The sequence below is a fragment of the Diadema antillarum genome, unplaced genomic scaffold, assembly GCF_040938485.1.
Source record: "Diadema antillarum isolate AM-2024a unplaced genomic scaffold, OU_Dant_1.0 seq00000604_RagTag, whole genome shotgun sequence".
Taxonomy (NCBI): Eukaryota; Metazoa; Echinodermata; class Echinoidea; order Diadematoida; family Diadematidae; genus Diadema; species Diadema antillarum.
Window position 1 is genome coordinate 2,227,307 of NW_027271532.1, and position 24,767 is coordinate 2,252,073.

Here is a 24,767-nt window from a genome sequence, read left to right on the forward strand (position 1 = left end):
TTTGACAAGATTCCAATGGGTGCGAGTTTGCGAGGTTGCACATTATGTTCCGATGTTCAGAATACTTGTCCCATTTTTTTTCCTTTCAAAGTTACAACATAATTTAAATTTTTTTGATGGAAATTTGAATATAACCTGATTAATATGTACACTTGCCCCTCATGGTTCTGCTGACTTCAGAACATCTCTGACTCAGGATAGATGTGAGGAGTGGTAGTCTTACATCACCTCTTCAGATACACGTATAACATCTTTGTTTGCAAGAGGCATCTACTTGCACAGACCCCAGACTTCAAGCTTAAGAATCTGTCTCGTTCCTTATATAGTACTGGCTACTGAAGCGAAGTGTTATCTTGAAGGTATTACACAAGTCGAGCATTAAGACTGTGAAGATATAGGTCCTCTGCGTCCTCGAGACAGGGTCACTGACCAAGGAGGGGACTGCACCCCCCCCCCTCTTCCTCTCACACACACACACACACTTTTGGCTCTTACAAACAAACCAACTAACCGAAAAGCAAAACAATCAAAAATACAGAAAAAACACACAACAATAAGCATTACCCTTAAGCTAGTCCCCGGCCCCAAAAGTTTTCACATCGAGTGCTTAATTCCTCCCATCATAATACATTTATACCGTATCCAGGCAATTGCCCCTGAGGACAATTTTAGAGTAAAGATTATGTTTAGGGTTAGGAGTTTGGGTTAGGGCTAGGTTCAGGTTCAGGATTAGGATTAGGATTGGGGCCAGGGGAAGGGTCCAGGGGGTATAATTGTCCTAGACCCATTTATAGCATGCTTTACCCAAAATATGTACATGGTGAGATGACCCCACATATTTGATGGTGCACCAAATGCTATGGAAATATTGCGGTGTGAGATGGAGAGACAATTTTGCAAATGGTGTAAACTTTGAAATGACAAGATCTGAACATCAACAAGAAGATGCACTGGTATGCATGGGTAAACTCAGGGCCAAAAGGAGGCTGAATCAACTTTCAGAAAAAATAGGTGATTTTAGTGACCGTTTTACCCAAACCACAACACCAACTGAAATGAGAACACAATCCTTGTCAAAATAAAGATGTGAGAGGCCCTGTCACATTCATATTCAGGATAACTGGGGGCACAGAATTGTGTTGACAAAGCCAAAGTAAACTTGATATCAACCACACACATTCCTCTTTTCCTGGACTGCCACAACACGACATGTACCTACTGTCATGAGGTCACACTGACAAGTCTCATAAAGCCTTTCAAAAGCGTCTGGGCAAAGTCTGGGGGAGATAAAAATTTGCTGATTGTGAGCTCAGACATTTTCAGCATTAAAGGGACATTCGAGACGATTTTCATAATTTCACATCATGTACACGTAGTACATAAATCGACAACTATATGTATAGGTTTGTGGAATTTATTGTGGTTCTTGAGCAGAGAAACAATACTTTGAAAAATCTTAAACAAATTACACTGAACAAGGATGATGACATAGAAGGTTCACATATTTCAGAAATGCAGCAGTGTAATTTCATTACAATACCGCTTGCTTGCAAATTCACCTGTGTATAATCTATGCATGCCTTCTTCTTTTGTTCTGCTTCCTTGAGCCCCAATTAACTCATACATTCTTATGGTGACTCTGCCATGTCATCATCCTTGTTCATTGCAATTTGTTCTAAATTTTGAAAATATTTTTATTCTTCATCCCAATTATCACAAATTCTGAAACTCTGTCCTCAGAAAAAATAATTTATAGTTGTTCAAATGGAAAAATCTGAAAATCATCTGGAGGTCTCCTTTAAGGGTACTGGTATTGAATCTACACCATACTGTAATGAAGAGACATGCTAATTAAAAAATATATATATATATATTTTCAAATTGAAGCCTCTCTGTGTAAAAAAGATCCCCCCCCCCCCCAGTTTCTGCATGCCTTTCCTTTCAGCACAAACTTGGTGAAGGGCGCTTTTCACCCCCCCTCCCCCCCCCCCCCCACACACACACACACACACACAATCCTGAAACAGTGCAAACTAGAATATGCTGCAATTTTGTAAAACACTTCATAGCTTTTATGTCTATCATATCATGCAGGAAGCTTATTTCACACTCAAAAGAGAAAATCATACACTGCAAGATTTGTGCATGCTATCAAGTTTCAAGCAGCCGTACAGTTACTAGTTAATGTGACCCTGCATCACAAAACCAACAAAAATATGATAACTAGACATGGATTTTAAGTTAAGAGCAGATTCTGAAGGAGCAGACTTTAAGCTTTAAAGTGATGTATTACTCCATTCAAATGGACTCTCCTAGTCTGTCTAAATACTGGAAAGAATTAAAGCACAAGAAAAGTGTAAAGTGAGAGAAGAGGCTCTGAATTGGTATTGGGTATATTCAAGCTCTAAATCTTTACCAAGACATTAATAGCTGTGAAATGATGGGACAAAGAACAGGATGTCAACCACTGGAGCAACAACAATGTTCGAGAAAAACTGCTAAAACACAATTTATAATTCTTTTTGTGATCCTAATCTGTCCCTAAACATAAAAGACTTGCTATTTCAGAAAATATGGAAAACTCAATATTGGTTGACCCATTTGACCTACATGTATTTCCAGTCCTCAGACAAAATCAGTGTGTGCGACTTTTTGTTGGTTTTGTGATGCACGGTCAAAAATACAGCTGTACATATATTGCACAACAATCATTCAACCAAGTTCTAAAATAGAAATACAGTACAATGTAATCAAAATAACTTACAGGAAGATCAATGCTAAGAATACTGAGAAAAGTCAGATAATTTATTCAAAAATATGACAAATATTGGGTATAAGGTGATAACTCTAGCTGGCACAGTCAACTTCATTGATACCAAGGTACTGTCTTTCCAAGAAAGAATACCTGGTACTTTTACAGTTATGATGTGGAATGATGAATACTACTAGCAGGGAATGTTCCAGTGTGTTACAGTACTCTTCTTTCAAAATCAGTGTGATTCACTCTGAATGAATACCTAAGTGAATACTTCCACTGTTTTGAAAACATATGACAGATTCACACAATCAGTGAGTGGAAGAGATAGTCACACATGGATGAACTGTAATTGTGCTAGCTCTCATGCACCCAGTGTAAGAGATATGACAAACAAAACCCACAAAATAACATTATTAACTGACAAATATAGTAAACCTTGCCTAAGTCAAATCTATTTGGCTGAGGAAATAGCTTTGACTTACAGAAAATTCAACTTATTAGGGATTGAAATCAATAGAATGTAAAGAGGACTTGAAAAGACCTTCGACTATGGCAATTATTTGATGTATCTGAGGTCAACTGTATACCTGAATGCCAACATGCTTAAGAACAAGTGGTACTCCATAGAAATAAATGTAGCATGATACTAGTATTGTATGCAATACGCATACCAGATACTGTTGCGTTTTGTTTTTTTCTATTATACACTAAAAATGATGACAAAAGTACCAATTCAAATTATATCAAATCTCACTGGAATAAATGTCTTCCCAAGATTGGCAGTATACAACAACAAAATGACAAAAGTGCATTAGAATCTACAAATTCACTGTGGGAACAGGGTTTTCAATGCACAACTGCACAGTTTACAGAGAAAAATTTGAGTAATCAACAAGATTATCTTGTTATATGCCTATATACCTACATAGGTATACATACTGTATGTTATTGTGTGTGTGCATGTGTGTGTGTGATGTATTCATTTATGAATATAATCATCACACAAGATCATAGCTAAAAATAATTTTATTTTTCCTCTGGTGGCCCATTTGGTTCACTAAAATCTTTAAATCTTAAATTTTGGAGGCCCAACAAAGAAAAGTACTGGCCTGGATATAAATAGAAACATAACAATCAATTTTTAATCTGAAGTGCATGATTGGGCCACCAAAAGACAGCCTTTTCCAGAAAATTTGGTGGCCCGTCATCTAATTTTTAGTGACCCTGGGCCAATGGGCCACTGCTGGAATGAACCTCTACTGTCTCTTGAATCAACCTCTAATGTTGAGCCTTGCATATACCCATCTTCTATAGCTTTATACATATACATTATTCTTTCTCTTATGTACAATAATGTTGTAATGTATATATTACCCTCCTCTGGTAATTCTTTAGAGCACAATGGTGTCCCATAATCACATGACATTACATTCACTGTTGCAACCTCTTCATACTATATTACATTTGATCTTCAACATTGAGAGACAAGGCTTCAAATTTCAAGTGTTGTGGCCATATAAGAAAGTCCGAGTTTAAGAGCCTCTACGCAAGAGGAAAAATTGACTTTTAATAATCAACTCAACATGATCTACATGCTGAAGCTACCCCATGAACAATTCCTGCCAAATCTGATCTTGCATTTTGAAGAATTATGAAAAGTTAATAAGTTTTCCTTTAGGGCCTGAAAACACCACTCCTGTGCTGGCTATGAAGTATTTCATCATCTTTCTGCGCAGGTACATGCACCAAGATACCAACACAACATTAAATACCACTTCAAGGAACTAGATCTGGAAATTATGTGTTCATTGTTGATGCCCCCAACTTCAGAGACAGAGAATTGTATGATTGTATACTGTGGAATATGTGAACAGCTCCAGTAACTTTGTATCCCCTAATTGTAGAGAATAATACCAGCAGAGGATAGAAACTTTAATCACAGTTTTGAATTGTGGAAATGTTAATCATAACAATTTTCTTCCTCAACATGTCTATTGTTACCCCACATCAGGGCATAGGATGGTGTCCATGGCAAGACAATGGACATAAACCTGATCAAAATAGCTCACATGAATCCTTAGCTCAGATGAGGTACAGCAAGAAAAAAAAAAAGTATACAATTCTGTCATATTGCATTAATAATAGAACTGAATTAGGAAATATATATTCACATCTAAGTATTGAAAATCACACACCTTCATGCAAAAAAAAAATGTACATGCCATTTCATATACAGCACCAAGTCTTGTGTGGCTACATGCAAATTTTACTGCATGCAAATTTTACTACACGGTTGTTGCATTTTGTCATGTTGGATACAGTGAGGCATATGGCCTCACCCAACATACACAACCATTTCTACCCACAAACTGGTGTGCCAAGTTTTAAAGCCATGTACAGCATAGGAAAAAAGGTTACAGATTTTCAAAGCAGTACAGATTTCACAGCTCTTTCAGTACAGATTTCACAGCTAGTCTTTAAAAATGGATTTTACTAAAACAGGAAAGTATGCTTGCTTACTTTCTTCTGATGTGCTTTCATACACAATTTTGCTTAGTTCCCACAAGCCAGACTCATCTGGGCCTTGTATAACAATCCAATGTGACTTTTCCACATTTTCATAGAAATGACAAGAATGCACGCTTGAAGTTTTCAAGATGTGGATGTTCCTGGTTACTTGAATGATTCAACATTTTTCAGTTTCAAGTATTCAACTCAAAATCCCCTTCTCAAGAAAAGAAAACAAAGTAAACTGAAAGCAGGAGACACTGTTTAACCCAGGACTCAGATAAAGAAGAGCACCACTTTTAAATAAGATGACGATAATATCACAGCAACATCTCCAAGGCATATTTTGTCACCTGCCTGGCAGAAGGGCCTAAAAAGGCTTGTGCGTTCAGAAAAATGATGATTACAATGTACAATGTACATACATATGAAAGAGCTCTCAAAACTCTCTCACATTATGTCAAAAACCAACACTTGGTTTAAGGTTTAAATTTCATGCCAGGGTCATTTTGACAGGCAGGTGACGATTTATACTGCATATTAACTAGGATGGAGACATCGGCTTAACACGGGAGGGGGAAATGTTTATCAGGTATTTGTACATTACAGAAACTTCACATTAAATAAATCTTGACAAAGGAGTAAAAATGAACTCATTACATGGAAAAAGAAAATTTAGCTGATAGTTTCATGTTCCAGACACAAAAGAATATCCATCATTCTAAGGCTTTATAAGTCATACTGCACTGTCAGACAAGGCTCCCACTCATTATTAGAGCACCGAGGTTGAAGAGCATTTTGCAAAATTACTACCAGTACTTTCCAAAGATTGATTTTGATACATCACGTACATTGCAACTTATTAACACTGGCAACTGAGAGAAGAAATGCTGCAATCACAAAGCTTGAAGTATGCACATGGTCTTTTCACTCAAAGGTCGATTAAAAGTGTTGAATGTGATGTACCCTAATATCTCTGACTAACTGTTAACAGGTTGATAAAAACAGTATTTCCCAAGTGGCTAACCTGACATACGTGTAAAACCTATGGGTATCTTCAATGAATGCCAACAGATACATTCATAGTCCAACCTGTTATGTCGGGCTCATTTGTGATAAAGCATGTGGAACTTTGTGAAGTTTTTAGATGAAACATTTTTTTTTTTTTTTTTGGGGGGGGGGGGGGAGGGTATCACATAACTAAGTTTGAAGTTTAACTTGCTTTATGGGTGGCCATTTAAGTCCCTTTGTTTGGCTTGTGAGTGGCAAACAGTGTCATGTATTTTAGGTTTGTTTGTTTTTTTAATTAATGGGATGAACAGTTATGGTTGAGATGGGGTGGCAGGTTCTAAGATTGTTATTCTTTTTTAAGTATGATTTTTGAGATAATAACAAACATCTTATGAAATATGTAAAAACAAAAATTTTAAAAAGAAATTCAAATTTTATTTGATGAAAATTGGCTCTAAATTGGCTGAGATATCCAAAACAAAGCCATCCTATTAAAAGATGGGACCCATCTTTTTCTAGGATCTATTGTTTTACTTTGTTTTTGGAAATCTCAGCCATTTCCAAACATATTTTCATCAAATGAATTTTGAATTTGTCTTAGAATTGTACGCTCTTTAGCATTTCCTTTAGTGGTTTCTAAATATCTCACAAAAAATTGTGAGCTGAAACTTCCCCTCCACCACTACAATATCAGTGACGGCTACGCGCAATTGAAGTCAAACTTAAATTTAAGTGCATCTACATGAAACAACTTTTGGGGTGGGGTAGTCCCTGCTCCAGATAAGGTGGTAAGAACTCATTCATCTTGATTGACTGGTGTCAACTGTAGCAGAAGTTAGAGGGGATCACTTATAAGGGCCTTGGCTTAGTAAGAAACAGAGTGAGGGCTGTGTGTCTTCACTGGCCTTTCCATTGTATAATAATCTCCCAATAATGGCAAGTGGGAAAAAAAGGAGTGCATGCAATGGAGAGAACTGTAGCTAATAAGGCACGACATACATTTGTAATCTAAATTGGATTATTTTGGCCTAAAGACTACCTCCACTATCTCTACCATAAGAATAAAAAGTTGAACAGTTCATGACTCATTCATGTCACCATAGGACAATATTTAAAGAAAGGCTGAGCCCAAAATATGAAGTCTGTGAAAAGGAGACATTTACGACATCAGACTTAATCATAACATGATTCTTTGCCCAGAGGAAGCCTTACAACCCTTCTGTGGTCAGTTTTGATCCATCAAGGCCAGGGGAATATTGCTACAGAAATTGTCATCTTCTCTTCATTTAATGAGCACCTCTGACTTAATGCACTTCATAGCATAGGTTTGGTGGAATTGGTAAGAAATCATATCTGCACAAAATCAGACTGTTTCCTTGAGATTGTCAAGTGCAAAAATGAAAACTAAACATCCCCAGCACACACACTCAAGACTTACGGTCAATGTGTGTCATGATTGAATGTTGAATTTTTTTGTAAGTTCGTCAGCTGCATTCGTATTCTTAGTCTCTCTCAGTGTAGTAATCAGTCTTTGGTATGTCAGTTTCTTTCCCTCTTTCTTTGACACAGCATACAATAGCTGAAATCCAAGATCACTACGATCCCGATATCTGTCTTTGATGTTGTTGATTTTGCTCTGCTTCATTCCCAGCGCTCTGCACACCTTCTCAACATCTGCATGTGAAATCTCCTCTGCAACTGCATCCAGAAAACCATCCTTCACTTTATCACATCCTGTGCAGTACATAAAAAAATTTATACCAGTAATAATCAAAAAAAATATTGTCCATATTGTTATGAAGTTATTTAAGATTACACAATGCTTTTGAGGATGAGAATACTATTAGCATGATTATGGAAATCAAAAGAAACTTGATTTGTGATGGTGGTGATGTTTGTAAATTATGTTTTTCAAAACTGGCAAATTAAATCAAATTCTCAAATATACAGGGGAAACTCGGTATAACGAACACTGCTATAACGAGATATCGGTTATTACGAGGAAATTTTCCCGGTCCCAAATTTCCTTCCACACAAGTCTATGTAAAATGCTACTCTTATAGCGAGATCGGCAATAACGAAATAACTGCTATAACGAGATAAATTTTGTGATTTCCAAACAAAGAAAAACAAAGCCAATCAAACCTGTTATAGCGAGGTAAAGCAAAATGTCTTCGGGTAAAGCTTTACTTCGCCTGTGCTATCATGTTCCGAGATTGTAAAGCTCGATGCGCCAAAAACTGTCTTGTACACACATATTTTCTTCAGTTCACTCTACAGCTAGCACCGCATGTTGTACGTGTATACATGTGTGTGTGTGTGCGCACACTGATACATGCAGAAAATGTGGTGGGACGGCCGTATACATGACATCATCATGACGTTTAGCAAGTGTGAGGCAATCTGATGCTGTGATTGGCTTTCTACGTAGGGAATTCCCCATCTTCACACACACGCAGTCATTATGTACATACAGAATGTGTCACACACAGCATTGTGCAGATCATATTCAAGCTTTCCACACAACACACACCCATACCATAACCACATACCATTCCACAGACGATCTTCACACAATCGCAAGCTATATAGATTTACAAATTCAAACATCTACAATTAATAAGAAAAACACATATCGGATTTCATTGGCGAAAAAACATCTTCTTACCCATAAAGGTGAGTAATTACCTCACACACATTACCAAATTATCAGTATTGATTGAAAGATGATGGGTAGTCCAACATGTGCAAATTAATGTCTTTATGTTATGCTTTCTTTTATGCCTACTGATATAACGAGATATCGGCTATAACGAGGAAAACGACTCGGTCCTGACCATCTCGTTATATCGAGTTTCCACTGTACTGGCAAAAGTTCCACTTCAGTGGTAGCCATACAGGCAAATGTGTATTGTATCACTAGGAATGGATGCTGTAATAAGCTCGACTCAGCATACCTTGCATGTTTCTGTGATATTAATGTGACTAACAAAAGACATGGTGAGAGAACATGCCCCTTACGTTATGCCGAGTCGAGGGGAACAAATCAACATACATTTGGATTTCAGGGGCCCTTCAAAGCAACAAACCACTTGTGTTCATATAGATCTACAGATGATTGTGACAGTAGCAGCACAGAGCAAAAGCAGGAATTGTATTAATCTCACCTTTAATCACCAGAGACTGACTGCAACTGGAATCCTCAAACTTTTCTTGTGATGATAGCTCAGATTCTTTGGGTGAAGGGCCAAACTCTTGTTGGGATGGGTCAGACTCTCCCAGTGAGGGGCAAGGCAATTCTGGCAGTGGGTCAGACTCATTTTGGGAAGGGCCAGGTGATTGGCCAGAATCTTGCTGATCTGGTCCAGACTCTTTTGGCGATGGACTAGGCTCTTCCGGTGATGGGCCAGACACTTCCAGTGATGAGCCAGACTCTTTTGGCAAGGGACCATGCTTTTCTCCAGATAGACTTGGCTCACACTGCCTGGTATTCAAAGGTTGGACTGAAGTACTCCTTCCTGCATTTGCTTGTAGTAGGTCATGTACAGGTGGGGCTGTATACTGTACGGTGCCTGTTACATGGTTGACATGAGCTGTTGGTCTGACTTCTGAATTTGAGTTCCCTTTATGTGATTACAAGAGAGTAACATTAATCACAACCACAACGCAACTTAGACTGAAAAAGTAAGTCATTGCCTCAGAACTTTCCAACAAAAAGACAAAACAAAACAAGAGACCTGGGGGCCTCGCGCTCACCTGAGTATCGCAAGTTCACCTTCCATGTATTCTTGTAGACTCTTACCTGAGAACATTAGAAACTTGTCATGTAGGGTTGCTTTGAGAGCTTGGGGCATGGTGTCCATTTGCATATTCCATCACACTGGTAAAAAATATCTGTCAAGTACACTGTACTTTATAAAATATTGGACTATGCAGTTTGAAAAAAAAAAGACTTAAAGCTCTATCACTTCTGGTTCTAGAAAAGAAGAATTGTAAATATTTGTTAAAGTTAGGGGGGATATTGAGCCCCCTAAGGGCCCCCAAGGGGAGCATGGTGCCCTGTTGAACAAATTGAGATCTTAATCCCCTGGCACGCTACAATACCTGCCAAGTTTGGTGAATATTCATCAAGGGGTTTTCAAGAAGAATATGAACATGTACAATTTAAGTCCCCATTTGGACCCATCCAACCCACTCCCCTGGGTTCGGGGGGGGGGGGGGGGGGGGGCACTCCTGATTCTGCTGTGAACAAACTTGAAACATCAATATACTGACTCATTGGAATAACTCAGCTCAATCACTTCTGGTTCTAGAGAATGTCTTCAAAGATTCCCTACTGGGGGTGGGTTGGGCCCCCTGGGGGACCCCAAGTGGGGCATGGTGCCAATTTGATGGAATTGAGATTTTATCCCCCTGGGGATGCTACCTGCCAAGTTTGGTGAAAATTCATCATGGGATTTTCAAGAAAAAGCTGAAAATTTACAATATGGCCCCAATCTGGGCCCCCTGGGGCCCCCAGGTGGAGCATGGTGTCCATATGACGAGATTGAGATTCTTTCCCCCTAGGGATGCTACCTACCAAGTTTAATGAAAATTCATCATGGGATTTTCAAGAAAAAGATAAAAATTTACAATTTGGCCCAATCTAGGCTCCTCCGGGGCCCCCAGGTAGAGCATAGTGCCCATATGATCGGATTGAGATTCTATCCCCCTAGGGATGATACCTGCCAAGTTTGGTGAAAATTTATCATTGCATTTTCAAGAAAAAGATAAAAATGTACAATTTGAGCCTATTAGGACCCCTCCCCACCCCCTTCCCCTGGGTTCCAAGGGGGCACCCCTGATTCCGCCATGAACAAACTTGAAACTACAGTCATCAATGTACCAACTCATAGTATAAACTTAGCTCTATCACTTCTGGTTCTAGAGAAGAAGATTTTTTAAGATTCTTAATTTTGGAAGGTATGGGCCCCTCTGGGGGCCCCCCCAGGTTGGGCATGGTGCCCATTTGAACAAATTGAGATCCTATCCCCCTAGGGATGGTGCCAGCAAAGTTTGGTGAAAATCGGTCATGGGGTTCTCAAGAAGAAGATGAAAATGTAAAAAGTTTATGCATGACGCAAGACGCACGATGTACGCCGGACAAAGAGTGATCGCAATAGCTCACTTGAGCCTTTGGCTCAGATGAGCTAACAAAACACAGCAATCAAACAAAAGTACAAAATTCTGTCTTTTTTTTTCTTTTTGTTGCTCTACAAATCTGATTCCAATTATCACATAGACTACTTTTAACATTCAAGTTCCATCATTAGGAAAATCATTTTCACCATTACCAAAACATTCCTACAACAAGAAGAATATTGCTTACAAAACTTACTTTCATCACAACTATTTCATCATAAAGAGTTTTTTCTTTGTTGCATAACTCGTATTATTAAGCAAAAATTTACTCCAAAATCAAAATACCTTTAAGAGGGTTAAACTTTAAAAAGTAAATAGAATGGAAGAAGCTTAATCAAACTATCAGCCATATGGAATCTCATAAAGTGTGCATGTTTCCACAAAACAGTGGTTTTGGTTACACGCACATGTACGCAATTGAGATATCATGATGTCATTACCTTATTGGCTTCAATCCCATTGACCTACACATAAAACTACAATAAATTTCTCTTGAAATCAAACAAACAGGAATGAAACCATTCCATTTACATACATACGTGAACAATAACACTTTTAGTAAATGCACATTACACTAACATAACGTAACAATTTTCTCTTTTTTATCTGACTTTTTGAAACTTTCATATACCTGCTTGACTTAATTATTCTACTTACTAAAGTCAACAGGAAAACAGAGTACAGTTTCCCTGAAGTAATCTTCATCATATTTTTTGAAGTACAAGAATTACTTCCATTCCCATCTGATTATAATTCTAGATACAACAACAGTACCGCGGTAATCACATCCAGTTCTTACCCTGTACATCAAGTGGAGGAGGCTCGCCAGGCAATTGGGTCCCCTGACCACCCTGCCCATGGATTCCAGGATTGCCATTTTCATCTTGCATTACTGTCACTCTCTGCAGTTCTGCAAGGTGAATTGTAAGTTGTGCTTCTCATGATAACATAATCTTAGCAGTGACTGCACCTTTGCTATGGATGTGATCCAACAGTAGCATTGAAAAACAATAACAATACAATAACAATAAGGTCTCATTTAACCAGGGTAGCCTCTTCAGTGTTGCCACTGCTCTACCAGAGGGCCCTGCTATTATTATTACCCTAGCGTTGCCAGGTACCCATTTGTACACCTGGGTCGAGAGCGACACAGTGGGTAAAAACATCTTGTCTAAGGATATAAGCACTGGGCGGGACTCGAACTTGGGTCTTCCGATCAGGAGTCGGGAGTCTTACCCACTATGCCACTATGCCCCCCAAAGACCTTTGTCATGATCCTCACAGCAATGTAGTAACGTCTCCAATTTCCATACCCTACATTGTCATTCTTTCTGTATCTCACAATTAAAGCATGATTGATAACAAACTGTGCCCAAAATGGTCGGAATAGAAAACAACATTTTCTGCCAATTCCCAGCTGCACAATGGGATGTATAGGTTTTCAGAATGACACCCTTTGGGAAATGTAAGAGCTGAAGCACAGGTAAGAGTTATTTATTGTACCTTTATCATTTAGAGTTATCCAAAAATTATCACCAAGAGCACTCAATATTAAATAAATATTGCTATGCACTGAATAATATCTGCCTTAATCAGTATACATATCACATGCAATATCAAGTGACAAAGTATTTTCTGCATAATTGCAGACTAAGAGGCTATAAAGTGTACAAGAGATTGTACCTCATCATTTGAATTAAGTGAGTTTGATATCAAAGAGGACTGAATCCTTGAATATGTACATATAGATTGGGTAAATGTGGCAATAGTATAGTTGAACAAATCTGTAAAGTTTGAGGAACAATCCATTCAAAAGTTATGAATCTTTAAAGCTTCGCTGCCATCATCCCTGGATGAGAAGATCAGTTTGTTAAATCAAACAACTGAGTATCAATAACACATTTTACAATGAAACACTGAAACAAGAGATTAAAGTAAAAGTGAGTTCAAGGTTTTCTATGTTCCTCCAAATATGTTTGACAACGATGGGCAAACATGATAAAAAGAAGTACCGAGTATCAACACACTCACCTGCATTTGGATCTTGTAGCTGACAAATCAATTTCTTCTGCAATCTACACTTTACGCATGTGAAAACCAATGCAATCAACAGGACAGCTACCATGACCAGCAATACAGCTACTGCCACACACAAAGCTACTACTGTGTTATCGCCTGTATGCAAACAAAATTAAGTCAAAAAAAAAAATAATCAGCAACCACAAATTTCTTCGGTAAATGCTAATTTAGGCATGTAGGGCTACACATCTCAAGGTTAAGAATCAATGCAATAATTTTAGAAGACAATAGAGACTGATTAAAGCCCAAAGAAAGTTTTGGTACGCCTGCAAAAGTTGTCAAATTTTGCTCCAAAATGTGAACGTATGCCTAGGAAATGTGCGGAATAACGCTGTAATAACAAGATATTCGATGGGTAACGACGAAAATGGGAAATATTAACCAAAAACGTTCAGTCTCAGAACTTACCCGAACGGGGTCAGGCTAGACTCGGACTCGGGGATAACTCGGCCTCGCTTTGCTTGACGGCGGGATGAGTTGTATTGGTTGTCCCTCTGGATTGTACAGCGTTGTACTATGCATATGGGAGCGGCCTGTATAAACTACATTGTAGCGTTCTGGCTACTCGCAGTAATGGTCCGAGTTGTTACAACGCGCGCATCAAAAACCTCTTTGGCGTGCATGCAAAATTAGTGTGCGCCTCTCAAGCACCTCTAAAAACAATCAAAGACGCTTGATAAACAACAACAAAAACTTCAAAGACCGCGTGTCTCAGCAACTGAGGTGATGTGCGTATACTATATAGGCTTGAGGACCGCGCGCTGTCCATTTGTTTTGTACAGGATTAGCACGGACTTTCCTGTCTGCTCATCAAGGCCTCGTTTGGTACCCGTAGTATAGAGTACTGATGAACTGTGTGTAAATTGTCTGAAATAGGGTCGAGTTTTCCCTGAGACCGAGTTAGTCTGGAGCCTTCTGGAATAAAAGTCGGTCTACCGACTTTCATTATTTTTCTCAAAATACTCCAAAACGACTCATCATTCCAGCAAACTGCGTCAGCCAGGTAAGTTTCTTTGTAGACTCTTTCGATATATTGCAAGCAAATATGAAATGGTGCCAGACGGGTTCTCAGGCCCTTACCAGAACTTTGTTTTCACTTTAAGCAATCAATGTTGGAGATGATCAGAAAGTGGAAGTAGTATAGATAAAATCTATCAAAGCGAACAGATCTACTATCGCAAACTACACGTCTTGTCTAAAATTTTCCAGATAGGTGGAATTCTGAATATGGCATACATGCCATTTTGAATACACAGCATATTGGTCAGGTTTTTGTTTCTCATATCATATGATAACTGAAAACTTAACAAATTGCACCAAAAAAAAAAAATATATATATATATATATTGCTTCCGGTAAGAAATATTTTGTACAGTGTATCCAAATTGGGATACTGTTTGCTGATTTGCACAGTCATATTCATTTCACATTTCATCATTGTGGTTCTCAAATATGAAATTCAATAACTTGCAAAATTGTCTTACAAGTCCTCATATACAAAACATTACAGGTGTGAAATATATGATGCAAACAGTACCTCTTTTATCCACCACAGATGCTTTCTTCAAACTGTAAAACCGCAAACATTTGCAGCACGATACTGTTGTAAATTGGGGCTGATGGCATTTTTCTCCTGACCTTCTGTTGCAAATTGCCACTGGCATTCAATGCATTGTGCAGACAAAACCTTTTGCATATACTTACTTTACCTTTACAAATAAAGTGTATCTTCACGCATCTCAGCTCCTTGGTCATTTTGCAAAAGTTTCACGCATGCTAAAATGTTTGGTTTTATAGTATGTATCTACTGAATTTACCAAATAGGTTTGGAGAAAATTAAAGAGGCCACTGTTCCTACATACCTCCACGATCAGATTTACAAGTCTGAGACTTGTCATTGTCTCTGTCCGTTGCATTTGCATCACTGGGCTCTTGCTGTACTTTTGTGGGTGTGTGAGTTTCCATGGTGTCATTGATTGTGTAATCAGCAAGGGGTGTAGATTGGGATGAATCTCTCCACGGCATGGAAGAGACTGTAGAATCAGACATCGGTTGTCTGGTCGTAGGGCTGTCTGCTCGCTCTGCACATTGCCGGTCCTGCTCTGGATCGCATTCTCGCACAATCTCTTGAGTTGCCGTGCACTCTGTACATCGTCTGCATTGTCTACAATTGTTTCTGTATGGTTGGTATGTTCCATGTGGACAGGTACTACACCTGTGAATCGGATTATATGACAGCTGGATTCAGGAGAATCTAGATACATCTCAAGTCAATATTCCTGCAATTTTTGAATAGTCTGGTTCACTATTATTGTGACATATAATGACAATTATTGTAGGAAGATGGTTTACTGAAAAAAAAAAAAAGAGTACTGATGGCCTGTTGGAGACTAGTCCTGAGTATACTAGCTCCGGCAGGTGTCTACGGGAAATGTATGTTGTAGCAGAATCAGCCCTTCCTCAGCAGGTTAAGTTTAAATGACAAATACTATGCGATTTTGACAGCAAACAGTGAACGTACACATAAAACCATAGTATTTGTGCTCACATATATGGCTCATATTTCTGATAAATACTAGTAATGTGCAGTTTCATTTGCTAAGTTGATTGCTGTGAGTACTATCAATTCATTCGGAGCAGGAAAAAAAGAAAAAATAACCAAAGGTCGTTTCCAAATCTTTTCTCATGTCTCCATTCATTACTGTGTCAGAATTTGGTTCTTAGATTCTTCTGAAAATGTTTAGAGCAAAATGATTTAGTATTGGTATTCCTACACTTATTTGATTATTTTTGGTGTACAGATTAGAATGATCTGTTCAGTCATGCATGAGGGAGAACACATTAAAAACAAATTAGTCACTTTTGAAGGAGATGGGGGGGGGGGGGTCTGTGATCAACATTCTGCTTCTGGTGTATCTTATCATTTCTGGTGTATCTGTATATTTAAGTGCTGTTGTTATGTTAGCATCCATCGTTTGACTACCACACCTATCCCAACACTTTAATGGTCAGGTGAGCACAATTTTAGGGCAATTGCCTTACATTCAACCCACCTATAACAGCAAAATCCATTTCATTTATTAAAGAAAATGACTTCAGATATTGTCACCAACATGTAACAGCACATGTTACTGAACATAAAGAGGGAGTCATATTGTGGTGGAGTATACAGTAGGTCTATGGGTGGGGTGAGCACATTATAAAAATGTAAGTGCACTTTAAATTTGGCATAAGGGGGTCAAACAATGTAAGATGAAACAACACCAGCACTCAAACATACATCAGATACAGAATGTTTCACAAACCCCAAAATATTACTTCTGTGATCGACTTTTGGAAAATGACTATTTAATTTTGTCTTCAATGTGTGATCACGCATGCATTACTAAACAGACCACTCTCATTTTCGCACAAATATTAGTCAATAAGTGTAAGAATATGCCTCTTAAACCGTTTTGCTAAAAACCTATTCATCAAAAATTTACCGGCATGCTATTTTGATTAAAGGGAGTTACTTTTTTTGATTGTGTGTGTAACACACACCATACTGACACTGGGTCTTGGAAGGAAGACATGCAGACCATTAAATAGTCTTTTCAACCCTGGCATAGTTGTTAGTTTATAGTCACTTGATCAAATACCATTTGGACTAATTTCCAGATCATTAAACACCAGTACAGCTTTTAAAATCCATTTTGGTCAACACAAGATTAGTCCATGTGGGATGGAAAAAAAAAAAAAAGGATTAACAAGTGGCAATATATACCTAGTTGTTTTGTGCATCAAACATCAAGATTGTATGAAAAATTACCAGTTACTTATCATTCCAATCATTTGTATAGGCCTACAGTGCTTTGATGGATTTGCCACATGATAATCATGACAATGACACAATAACAATAACTATGATAACAAGAAAAATATACTGGGTATTTTGTTAAAATAAATACAAATGCATGGTTACAATCTTTTCTTTCACCCCAAAAATGTACCCTTCAGATGCAGAGCAGTTCTCCAGTTGGTCTGGATCACAAATAACCCTCTGTCCTTCCATGCACAATGCTTCATGAGAGTAAGTGTCTGGAAATTCACAGTCAGAGCCATGCTGTAACAGATAAAGATAAAATACACTTTATAATCACAGTCACTGATTACAAACAATTGCGGCCACAAATAACAGGCCATGGCATAAATAAATAAATACAGTCCTATAGTACCTAAAAGAGTACTCTGAGCCCGTTAATATCATGAATATTATATACATCTAAGGCAATGTATCTATAAATTAATTGATCTAACATACTATGAGCAGATAGCCCCACATCATTCAAGTAAGCGGATACACGATTGAAGAAAGTAGGCCTAACGTCCTTGACTCATGCACACTGTCATGATAATGCTTTATGCAGGGAAGGTGTACCACCCTGCTTAACATTACTGTAATAAGTCCTCGGTTGTAATATACAAATGAGTCCTCAGTTTACCAGATTCCTACTGGCACACAGGTCCTCGGTTACGTGGTAAAATTCTTGTGGGTAAAATATATCCTCGATTTCTACCATAGACGTGTACATGTGTGTGTGTGTGTGTATGTGTAATGTACCAATATCTTTGTCATGCTCTTTTAAAATTTGTATTTTGTGACTATAATATGTTCTTTCAGTACTTTCTGAAGATCCATCCATTTTCCATTCTTATTGTCATTTTTTTATCAAACATTAATGTATTTATATCTTTATTTGTATGTCAACGTAAATCATGTTCAGTGTTACATGTTACCTGAGATTTTGAGAGTGGAAAATAATATTCAATTCAATTCAATTCCATTTAATCACTTGAGAAAAAGGAATGATAAGCAGGGTGGTCCAAAACTTGAAATTTAAGCACATTGCAAGCGTAGAGTCTGAGAATATTGCAGTAAGTGTATATATGCACAGAGCGTACATCACTAGCTCACAGTATGCGATATTTCACAGCTTATCTCTTTCTGAACTGCTTAATTACATACATTGTTCTCTCTCATATACACAAAATATCTAAGTACCAGGTAATTTGACATTTCTTATTTTTTGCACATAGGTATGTTTTTCATATGTTTGAATACATTTAATTTTGAGCTTGTTGCAAATTCTTGAGGATGTTGCAAGGCATGTTGCTGGCTTTTGAGGATGTTGCATAAGAATCTGAGCATGTTGCAGCGGCATACTGAAACCCCTCGTGGACCACCCTGGTTAAGTGTTAAATGAGTACTTAAAGGACAAGTTCACCTTCATAGACATGTGGGTTGAGTGAATGCAGCAATATTAGTAGAACACATCAGTGAGAATTTGGGGAAAATCCGACAATCTGTTCAAAAGTTATGAATTCTTAAAGCGTTTGCACAATCACTGCTGGATGAGAAGACTACTACAGTGTATGATGTCACATGCGTACAACGATATAAGGAAAATAAAAGGAGAATTTCACAAAATTTTACTTTTAGAATAAAGTGCACATTTCTTCAACTTGTTGCTGACGTATATTAAGGGTAATATTATTACCCCTGCCTTCTAAAAGACAGAAGTCGAGTGACCTTTTGTTATGCGAGAAAAGTGAAAATATGTTGAATTTTCTATATACTTTCTTAATATCGTTGTACTCATGTGACATCACAAGCTATAGTAGTCTTCTCATCCAGCCGTGACTGAGCAGAAACTTAAAAAATTCATAACATTTGAACGGATTGTCCGATTTTCCTCAAACTCACACTGATGTGTTCTACTAATATTGCTGCATACACTCAACCCACATGTCTGTGAAGGTAAACTTGTCCTTTAATATGTCAGTGGAGTGTAACAGGGAGAAATCTGATTGAAAAAAGAAAATAATGCATCTTCTCATGTTCACATTTCCATAGGTTGATACACTGTGTGATGTGTTGGTACAACTGTGTACACTGCATGCAATGATGGTACAGATGACTGTGCCAGGACATGCATGCAGCTATAATACAGAGCTGAGGTTCATGCCCCAGCCCTGGTGTAAAAATGCTTTTCATTTTGTGCAACCTCTGATGCACAAACATAACAGTCAGTATTTGCACACTCTGTTATCATGGTTATACATGTAAGCTTGTAAATACCAGGAATATCTTCCTATACTATAATACTCGAAGTTGTTGTTGTTGTCGCGGCCTTATGTATTTCCTGTTTTATTTCGGCGTTGCTGGTTTCTCTATCTCCTCCCGAGCCGTCGGCTCCGGGCAGTTGCGACCGGTGCCGTCGGCCGCAGGAGAGTATCCTACATCGAATGGCGCGGGTTTCGTCCCCTCTCCGCCTCCGTGTCGACGTCGAGGACGAAAAAGAAAAATTAATTAGCTACATGCATAATGCATTTTTGTGCGTGACGAAAGAGCCGAGCGTTTCAATATTCACCGAACCTGCGCTGGCCTCCTGCTTTCTCGATCTTCCATCTTTTAGCTTGCAGAGACACTGGGGGATACTAAAGATGATGGTGCAGCGAAATCTCTGGCATCTTCCGGCGGACGCGCACGCACACACACAATGTACCTCGCAGAACTCTATACACACTCTACACTGTGTGTATAGTTCTGTGATGTACCTTTGCCTCCGCCTGTTACGTGTACTGAATGTATTGACGATGGTTACACGAATCTGTGTGTGCGTGATATGGACTACAAGGGCATTTACGTACAGTTCGCCATTATTGGCGTCCCCAAATGAAAACAACGAACGTTGGTTATGTAATTGTATTTTGCACAACTGCAGAATACTGTTATGCAGCTCAGGTACGTCATTTAGTTTGCTCGCCGTTTGCTCTCAAGTCCGGTGTCATTGTACGCAGACTGTTTAGGACGCGGCTAAATATATTTGCCGACGTACCCTTACATATCAGATTACACGCGCAGCTGTGTCCATTCGTTTACTGCAGAGCTGCTGTAGTCATACATATTCATAAGATGAGCGGACGTAGAGGAAAACCTCGCTTTGCCGACCGCCTATTTTTAAAATTGCAAGTGGAAATAGAATGTGTGGTTCTATGGTCTATCAAACCAAGTTTTGGTGACAAAAAAAAAAGAGGGAGCAAATGAGGACGAATGCAGTGATGTATATATTCTTCTTTCTTCCATAACATGGGAAAAATATTAAAGAAAAAAAATACGAGGTCGTGAGAACCTACTCCCACGGGTGCCTATTAAACCTGATGACTATGATCTCCCCCTCCCCAAATAATAACAATGATGATGATAATAATAATAATAATAATAATAATAATAATAATAATGATAAGGATAATGATAATAATGATATAATAATAACAATAATAGGAGCAATAATTGTAGGCCTAATATTAATTATGATAATGTACCAATCTGAAGCAGATGTAGTTCTATATTAATATGATATATCAAGCCAAGTTTTGGTGATTAAAAACAAAAAGGAGGGAGCAAAATTATGAAGACGAAAATATCTTATTTTTCTCTCATAACGTGGGGAAAAGAAACATGAAAAAAAAAAACACAAAACAAACCGAGGCCTTGAGACCAGCCGTGGATTCCCGCGGGTGCCCGCGTGGATGCAAGAGCAGTGGGTAATCAAAGTCATAGTGTTAATATCTTCCCGTTTCGACGGGAACAACCTGTGGGCAGAACTTTCGGGGAATCTCATTTGCGTTTTTGGTAATTTTTCCCTGAATGTTTTTGTTTTTTGCCCTGCGGAGGTGGAAGTGTGTGTGTGCGTGAGGGTGGGGGAGGGGTGAGGGGCAACAAGACAACTATTGGACTTCAACGGGTGCAAATAACCCCTCGAACCTCAAGTTCTATAATAAAAGCAAGTAGTGGCGGGAATGATCCCTACCAATGGACCGGATCGCCTGGCATATACTACAAAAATGTATTATAAAATTTCTGGGAAGGGTGGTCATTTAGAAGACAGCACAATTAACGAAAGAATGAGAAGACTTTTCTTTTTATTTCTTCAATAAAAATGTGCAAAATCGTATTATGAGAAAAAAAAATAAAACCCCTCAGACCCGTGGATTTCCACGGGTGCTGCTAGTTTCTTTATAATTACCCATCCCTATTGTGTTGAATTCAGACAATATGTGTACTCTCTGCTAGGATTCATATCTGATACCCTAAGGTATACCGGTTAATGACACCGTGCACATTAACAATGACGGTTTTCAAAACAATAATGATGATACAAAGGTTCATCACCAAGACAGATCTGCAACTTCAGGCACTGGTACTTCACGCATATAGCACATGCTGTAGCTATCATTGCAAATATATATCTGGTGCCAGCATTTAAAGCCGGGCTACCCGACTCAATAAGTTTAAGCTTCTAATGGGAAAGTAATCTTGAGCATACAAATTTTACGTTGTAATGATTGCAAAGAGTGTCCTACTCTTTTGCACTTGAGTTATACACATAAAAAGAAACTACCTGCATGTTACATCACAATACCCACTACTGCACATCTACATACAAGTGACAATGCATTATTTGTACTATGTAATGCAACATCTGAGTAACAATAACCATCACCAATTATTGCAAAAAAAACAAAACAAAACAAGACAAAACAAAACAGAGAACATTTAATCCTTGAAACCCTTGAAAATTCTTGAAGTACAAGGCTAAATTACTAATAGACAAAAATGTCTTTGTTAACTCTAACATTCTAGATCTTAGGCTGCGTTTATCTAAAAGATTTCTGAGGCAGAATCACGATCCTAAACGCGTTTGAGGCATTTCCAGGGGTTAGATAAACGCAACCGTGTTCTGAAACGCGTTTAGAAACGCCGTTTTGAAACGCCTTTCAAAGGGCGTTTTGAAACACGTTTGAGACCACGATCGCCGTTCTGTGAGTAGATAAACGCAATGCAGTTTTGAAACGCATTTATATCTCAAGGTCAAATTCCAGATGTTTCTGGTTGTGTTCTCTGCCTATTATTTGTGTGTGACTGATGAGGCTTGTTTGGTGGTACCTATGCAGTTGACCTTTGCTTCCCGGGTCAAATGGCACAAAGCAGCTGCGCAGTGACACCACTTGAATTGCGATTGTAGGATGGTTAGATAAACGGCGGCACCCGGAGAATCGCGTTTCAAACCACGTTTGCAAACGCCGTTCCAAACGCGTTTAGAAACGTGATTCTCTCTCTCAAGTTAGATAAACGCAGCCTCAATCTAGATCTTTGACCATGCACTGAGCTTCACCAGGAAGAACAGAAACTATTTGCAACAACAATGAAATGTGCTGTTCTGTACATGCTGCAATCTGGGACTTTGACATTGACAATCAACCTGACCTTAACAAGGGCTCTTTTCTTATGGTAAGTTTAGTCACCTTTGAAGGGACTGTACAGTACTGGTTGAGGTGGGGATTCATGTTTTGAACATTCCTAAATGAGATAATGAGAAACCTCTTATGAAACATGAAAGATCATGTATCAACTTTTATTTGATGAAAATTGGTTTTCAAATGGCTGAGATACCCCCCAAAAAAGTGATAATAATAAAAGGCGACCGGCCATGCCTTTTATTAGGATCTCTTTGTTTCACCCTGTTTTTGGATATCTCGGCCATTTCAAACCGATTTTCATCAAATAAACTTTTGATACCTCTTAGAATTGCATGCTCCTTGACATCTCATAGAGTGGTTTCTGAATATCTCGCAAAACGTTAAAAGCTAAATCCTCACCTCGACCAGAACTGTACACACCCTTAAACTTTAAAAAAAAAAATATATATATATACAGTAGACTTCGCCTAAGTCGACATCGCATAAGTCGACAACTTGCTTAAGTTGACACAATAAAAAAGTCCCGATTTTTGCCTTTGTTATTCCTTGAAAATTTCCTCGTCTTAGTCGACATTTATAAGTCGACACCTCGCGTAAGTCAACCTGATTTTTCAGTGCCAATTGAGCTGAAATACGTGTTAATTCCCTCGTCTAAGTCGACATAATTTTTTGCTCAAAATCTTATCGCCATTCTCTGAAAAAGAATTGTTTTCCGGCCGCTCCGATTCGCTGCGTTTCTACTCGGTAATTCGCTAGTGTACGGCGCGGTAGCGTTCGCGCCATGCGTCCATTGTCTTGTATATGCCAGAATATAGAAAGGATATACACTCATTTACACTATGGAGCATTACATGTAGTACCCAAGACAGTTCACTTTACCCATTTTCTCCCTCTCGTTTTTCTCAAAACGCACAAATTTTGTACACTTATATGTCCCAGTAGGTATTCATTATCCGAACATGAAATAGGTGTTTTTGTAAATCCGAATATTCTAAATTTGATTATTCCGAAGCTGTATTAAAACCAGGGCATTTTCTAAAAAGATTTATTACAATGCAACTAATAATGTAACTCAAAAAATCAAATGCAGGTGTATCAAATCACACGCAACTTTTGTATTTAAACGCAAGTGCGTTGCTGAAAAGACTTGCGTTAAATAATCATATGAAAGTAGAAAATAATTGTACGAACCTGAAACTCAATTGCGTTTAAACGCAACTCTAAAAATCAAATGCAAGTCCATCAAATCACATGCAACGATGTATTTAAACGCAAGAGCGTTGCAGAGAAGACTTGCGGTTTTTGTACGAAACTAGAAACTGCGTTTAAATACATCTCTATACATCTACGGAAGTGCGTTATTGTTGAAAACACTTGCACTACTTTTTTTCATTTCGTAAGCAAAATTAGAAATTAAACGCAACTCTGAAAATCAAATGCAAGTCCATCAAATCACATGGAATGCTGGAAAGACTTGCGTTTGATAATCACACGAAACTAGAAAATTGTAGGAAATTTAAACTCAATTGCGTATAAACGCAACACTAAAAATCAAATGCAAGTCCATCAAATCGCACGGAACGCTGAAAGACTTGCATTTGATAATCATACGAAACTAGAAAATTGAGGGATAGGGAACTTTTTTTTAACTCAATTGCGTTTAAACGCAACTCTAAAAATCAAATGCAAATCCATCATATCACACGTAACGCTGTATTTAAACGCAAGTGCGTTGCAGAGAAGACTTGTGGTTTTTGTACGAAACTATAAGAAACTGTGTTTAAACGCATCTCTAAACATCTACGGAAGTGTGTTATTGTTTAAAAGACTTATCGTAAGCAAAATAAAAAATTAAACGCAATTCTGAAAATCAAATACAAGTCCATCAAATCACACTGAACGCTGAAAAGACTTGCGTTTGATA

General features: G+C 38.2%; 1 protein-coding gene across 2 annotated transcripts; it reads right to left on the reverse strand.

Annotated features, from left to right (window-relative positions):
• Positions 1-7,513: 7,513 nt before the first annotated feature.
• Positions 7,514-17,638, reverse strand: LOC139735901 (uncharacterized). Of its 2 annotated transcripts, none has more exons than XM_071646658.1 (6): positions 17,530-17,638; positions 15,400-15,752; positions 13,490-13,633; positions 12,258-12,368; positions 9,445-9,900; positions 7,514-8,011 (listed from the first exon to the last, which is right to left on the reverse strand). In XM_071646658.1, the coding sequence occupies exons 1-6, from the start codon at positions 17,589-17,591 to the stop codon at positions 7,728-7,730; spliced, it is 1,410 nt and encodes a 469-aa protein (XP_071502759.1). In that variant the 5' UTR covers positions 17,592-17,638; the 3' UTR covers positions 7,514-7,727. The 2 variants fall into 2 exon arrangements, with proteins under 2 accessions (XP_071502759.1, XP_071502758.1); XM_071646657.1 differs by having other exon boundaries at positions 17,517-17,638.
• Positions 17,639-24,767: the final 7,129 nt, after the last annotated feature.

Excerpts from the sequence above, each read along its gene's own strand:
- LOC139735901 (XM_071646657.1), bottom strand. The coding sequence starts at position 17,605 with ATGAAGCATTGTGCATGGAAGGACAGAGGGTTATTTGTGATCCAGACC. Across the intron at positions 13,634-15,399 it reads TTGTAAATCTGATCGTGGAG|GCGATAACACAGTAGTAGCT; the intron begins GTATGTAGGAAC and ends GTTTGCATACAG. Across the intron at positions 9,901-12,257 it reads TCCTCCACTTGATGTACAGG|GGAACTCAAATTCAGAAGTC; the intron begins GTAAGAACTGGA and ends AATCACATAAAG.